The sequence below is a fragment of the Hylobates moloch genome, unplaced genomic scaffold, assembly GCF_009828535.3.
Source record: "Hylobates moloch isolate HMO894 unplaced genomic scaffold, HMol_V3 SCAFFOLD_13, whole genome shotgun sequence".
NCBI classification, from domain to species: Eukaryota; Metazoa; Chordata; class Mammalia; order Primates; family Hylobatidae; genus Hylobates; species Hylobates moloch.
Window position 1 is genome coordinate 34,113,411 of NW_026652288.1, and position 5,323 is coordinate 34,118,733.

A 5,323-nucleotide genomic window follows, 5' to 3' on the forward strand; every position below is an offset into this window, starting at 1 on the left:
GTGTTGATATGGTTATCACACATGCACAAGCATCCTCACAGACACATGCTTTGGTGTCTGTGTGATTTTCCATGTGTGAAGTGCTGTGCCTTAGTTAGGGGGGTTTATATTGCAGGGTCCAGGTGTGTACTTGTTTTGTGTGGGAATGTAAAACTCTGCCTGGGTGCATTCAGGATATTCTGTGTATATTTGTGAGACTTGGATGAACCTGTGTATATGTTGTTATTGTGTGTTTATGTCAGTTTGTGTGTTGCTGGGGCTGATGTATGGGTTTACAGGGCACTACAGGACCACACTTCACTCTACCTGTCCTGGAGTGCATGTTTCCTGTCAGGGGTCTCTTACTGTGCTGTCCACATTGTGAGTTAAGCATGGGGAAGGATGGGCAGAGCAAGAATGAATCACTTTTCCTTCCTATTCTAAATCATAGCTAGGGAGAGGGCTTCCTGGAAGAGGGTGGAGACCTGGAGTGGCCTGGAGGGAAAAAACTGGACTGTCAGCTGCAGAGAGGTCATTACTCTGCCATGAGACAGACACAGCTGTGACCAGCTGCAATAGCATCACCTGGTCTCTCAAGGCGTGGCTTCCCTGGGAGCAGAGGGGCCAGGCCCCTGTGCCTGTCATTTGCTGGGTGGAGCTCTGAGTTCCTGGGACAGGCTCTCACTGGCCACACCTCTCTCCCCAGGGTCCCAAGCCCTGCAGTGCTACAGCTTTGAGCACACCTACTTTGGCCCCTTTGACCTCAGGGCCATGAAGCTGCCCAGCATCTCCTGTCCTCAGGAGTGCTTTGAGGCTATCCTGTCTCTGGACACCGGTAAGGAGCGGGAGCAGGAGGACAGGGACGAGAGATTAGGGAGGAAAAAGGGGGGAGAGGAGAGCAGAAAGGGTGGGGAATTGAGAAGATGAAAAGATAAAGATAGAAAGATGGGGAGGGAGAGGAAGAAGAGGAGGAAGAGAAAGAAAAGGGTGGAGAGGGCTGGGGCAGTGGCTCAGGCCTGTAACCGTAGCACTTTGGGAGGCAGAGGCTGGCGGATCACGAGGTCAGAAGTTTGAGACCAGCCTGGCCAACATGGCGAAACCCCGTCTCTACTAAAAATACAAAAAGTTAGCTGGGTGTGGTGGCGGGCACCTGTAATCCCAGCTACTCGGGAGGCTGAGGCACGAGAATCGCTTGAACCCGGGAGGCGGATGTTGCAGTGAGCCGAGATCGGGCCACTGCACTCCAGCCTGGCGACAGAGCGAGGCTCCGTCCCCCGCCCCACAAAAGAAAAAGTGGATGAGGGACGAGCGGTGCGGGGAGGAGACAATGGGGAAGCAAGGAAGAGAAAGTGGGAGAGGCGCACAGGGAGGAAGAGTGGAGGAAGGGAAGAACTCGGGGAAAAGGTCTGGGGGTGAGAGGAAGGAGGGAGGGGAGGAGGTGTAGGCGAAAGCAAAAGGGTAGAGGGAGGAGGAAGAACGCTGAGACTGGAGGGAGAAGGGTTTCGGGAAGCAGAGCACGAGCCCCGATCCCGCCCCCAGGGTATCGCGCGCCGGTGACCCTGGTGCGGAAGGGCTGCTGGACCGGGCCTCCTGTGGGCCAGACGCAATCGAACCCGGACGCGCTGCCGCCAGACTACTCGGTGGTGCGCGGCTGCACAACTGACAAATGCAACGCCCACCTCATGACTCATGACGCCCTCCCCAACCTGAGCCAAGGTGCGCGGCAGAGCGGGGCTGGGCTCCGGGAGAGACAATGAGAGGCCGGGCCCTCTCGGGGAAGGCGTGGCCTCCGCTGAGCGCCTTCTCTTGGCGCGCTAGGATCCCAGCCCCCTAGATGTGCTAGGCGGGGGCTCTGGCGCAGTGCGCAGCCCGCACCACTGTACCAGTGTACCACGGCCTGAGTGTGCATCTACGCTCTCTTGCCAGCACCCGACCCACCGACGCTCAGCGGCGCCGAGTGCTACGCCTGTATCGGGGTCCACCAGGATGACTGCACCATCGGCAGGTCCCGACGGGTCCAGTGTCACCAGGACCAGACCGCCTGCTTCCAGGGCAATGGCAGAATGACAGTCGGTGAGGGGCTGGAAGGGTGGAAGGGCCTGGGCAAGGGATATGGAAGCAGGGCCGCCATGAGGGTAGTGATTCCAGACAGGCCCAACCGGGAGACATAGCCCTGCTCTGAGGTGGGAGGCATGGCCCTGGTCTGAGGGAGGAGACATGACCCTGGTCTGAGGGAGAAGATTTGACCTTGGTCTGAGGGAGAAGATTTGGCCCTGGTCTGAGGGTGGAGGCATGACCCTGGTCTGAGGGAGGAGGCATGACCCTGGTCTGAGGGAGAAGCCTGGCCCTGCTCTGAGGAAGGAGGCTATGCCCTGTTCTGAGGAAGGAGGCTATGCCCTGGTCTGAGGGAAGAGGCATGGCCCTGGTCTGAGGGAAGAGGCATGGCCCTGGTCTGAGGAAGGAGGCACAACCCTGTTGTGAGGGAAGAGGCATGGCCCTGGGATCTGAGGGAAGAGGCATGGCCCTGGTCTGAGGGAGGCCTGGCCCTGGTCTTAGGAGGAAAACCTGAAGCAAGTCTGAGGACCGAGGCATGGCCCTAGCCACCAAGGTGGAGGTTCAGGTGCAGCTGTCTCCCTCATTTCTGACCGTTCCTCACTGCTCCGCCCATCCCCAGGCAATTTCTCAGTCCCTGTGTACATCAGAACCTGCCACCGGCCCTCCTGCACCACCGAGGGCACCACCAGCCCCTGGACAGCCATCGACCTCCAGGGCTCCTGCTGTGAGGGGCACCTCTGCAACAGGAAATCCATGACTCAGCCCTTCACCAGTGCTTCAGCCACCACCCCTCCCCGAGCACTACAGGTCCTGGCCCTGCTCCTCCCAGTCCTCCTGCTGGTGGGGCTCTCAGCATAGACCACCCCTCCAGAATGCTGGGGACAGGGTTCACACACCTCATTCTTGCTGCTTCAGCCCCTGTCACGTAACTCACTGGAAAATGATGTTAAAATAAGAATTGCACTCCTGTCCCTCTGGCCTTCCATCTCTCCCTCCCTTGTGCCCCCCAGCCTGGTCAACAGGACTGGAAGAAACTGGACATAGTCACCAGCATCCCAGGGGAGGGCAAAACAGCCACATCCTGCCCTGATGAAGAGCAATTCTGATCACAGCTGTTACTCACTGAGCACCAGGCAGGCACCAGGCACCCCGTAACACAGCTTCCTGTGCTCTCCCTTCAAAGCCTGTCACAGCTCTAGGAGGGAGCTATACAATGATGTCTTTATTAGTGTCATCATGAGAGGCCCAATAAGCAGTATGCCCTAACAGTTAGTAGGCCAGGCTCTGGAGCTAAGCTGCATGGGTTCAAATCCCAGCTCCAGCATTCAGCCTGCAGAGACCATGGGCGAGTTACTTAAGCCAGGCTCTGGAGCTAAGCTTCATGGTTTCAAATCCCAGCTCCACCATTCAGCCTGCAGAGGCCATGGGTGAGTTACTTGAGCTCTCTGTGCCAATATTTTCTCACCTATAAGGTAGAGGTGAAAATAACCTCTATAACGATGACAAGAACTGCTTCACAGTAGTTGCAGTGAGGATTCAACGAGATGAACATTTAGTACTTGGGACAAAGCAGTGGCCCAGTATAAATGGGCTACTGTCATAAGCCCTAAGTCACAGGTCAACAAACTGAGAGGCAAAAGCACTTGGTTGAGCTTGTGTATCTAGTGAGTAGAGATTCAGGAACCAGATTCCCAGCCCCATGAACTGCTAAGCAACCCCACCTCCTAAACACATGAGTACTGATTAACTTCACAGAAAAACACACAAGGCAAAGTTCAGGGAGGTGAAATTCTCCAAGCTGTAAAGATCAGGGAAGACTTCCTGGAGGAATTAACCCTTGAGCAAAATCCTAAAGGATCAATAGTAGTTGGCAAAAAGAAGCAGAAGGAAGGGCATTCTAGGTAGAGGAGACAGCCTGGACAAAGGTCCGAGGGAGGAAGGAACACAGGGTGTGCAGGACACTTTCATAAGTGCGTGAACTTCATAGAGATGGGATCCTTCAGCATGTTCTCTGTGCACATGCTTGACCATGTTCTTTCACATGCTTTTTGCCACTTGATCTTTCCAGCAACTCAGTGAGGGAAGCAAAAAAGTAAGTTGCATCCTGCTATTGTCTGAATGTTTGTGTCTCCTCAAAATTCATCTTTTGAAACCTAATAACCGAAGTGATGTTACTGGGAGATGGGGCTTTGGGAGGTGGTGAGATCATGAGGGTGGGGCCCCCATGAATAGGATTAGCGCCCTTATAAAAGAGACCCTGGAGAGCTGCCTTGCCCCTTCCACCTTATGAGAACACAGCCAGCAGGTGCCTATAAGCAAGAAAGTGGGTCCTCACCAGCCATCAAATCTGCCGGTGCATTGATTGTAGACTTCCCAGACTCCAGAGCTATGAGACATAAATTTCTGTTGTGTATAAGTCATACAGTCTATGGTAGTTTGTTACAGCAGCCTGAAGGGACTAAGACACGTTCCTCTTTTACAGACAAGATGCCCAAAACACAGTGAGAGAGCAATTTTCAGAGTAAGTGCATAGCAAGAGTGGACTCCCATATCTTCTCGCTCCATGTCAGCAAGCAGCCTTGTGGGGAGGGGGGCAATTCAGAAATGCTCCGCTCCTATGCTCCTGTAGGCTAATGTGACAAGGGCTTCTGGTGTCTTTACACCCGGACATACAAGGGGAAGCTGGATGTCTTCATTCATCCTTCACATTTACTGAGCACCTACTATGTGCAAGGCGCTGTTCCAGTTGCTGGGCATACAGCAGGGAACAAAAGTGGCAAAAATTCCCACCTTCAAGGAGCTAGCCTTTTTGATGGGCTAGCAATCCAAAGCAAACTTTGGATTTTGTTTATGTATTTAGTAGAGACAAGGTCTCGCTCTATCCCTGGCTGGAGTGCAGTGGCACAATCAGCTCACCTCGGCCTCAATCTCCCAGGCTCAAGCAATCCTCCCACCTCAGCCTCCCTGGTAGCTGGGACTATAGGTGTGTGCCACCACACCCTGCTAATTTTTGTATTTTTTATAGAGATGGGGCCCCACTATGCTGCCCAGGCTAGTCTCAAACTCCTGGGCTCAGGTGATCCTCCTGCCTCAGTCTCCCAATGTGCTGAGATTACAAGTGTGAGTCACCACGCCTAGCCAGATTTTGGATTTTATTGCAAATGTGGTCTGAAGTTGGGATGGCCAGTTTGATGTGTCAGTTTACCTATGTGACAGTTCCAGTTATTCAGTCAAAAACTAATCAGTGTGTTGATGTGAGGGTATTTTGTAGATGTGATTAAAGTCCATA

The 5,323-nt window shown here is 53.9% G+C and overlaps 1 protein-coding gene across 1 annotated transcript; it reads left to right on the forward strand.

The window, feature by feature from the left end:
• Nucleotides 1–685: 685 nt before the first annotated feature.
• Nucleotides 686–5,114, forward strand: LYPD5 (LY6/PLAUR domain containing 5). Its single transcript, XM_032172703.2, has 4 exons — nt 686–814; nt 1,519–1,695; nt 1,906–2,052; nt 2,654–5,114. The coding sequence occupies exons 1-4, from the start codon at nt 751–753 to the stop codon at nt 2,890–2,892; spliced, it is 627 nt and encodes a 208-aa protein (XP_032028594.1). The 5' UTR covers nt 686–750; the 3' UTR covers nt 2,893–5,114.
• The last annotated feature ends 209 nt before the right edge of the window (nt 5,115–5,323 follow it).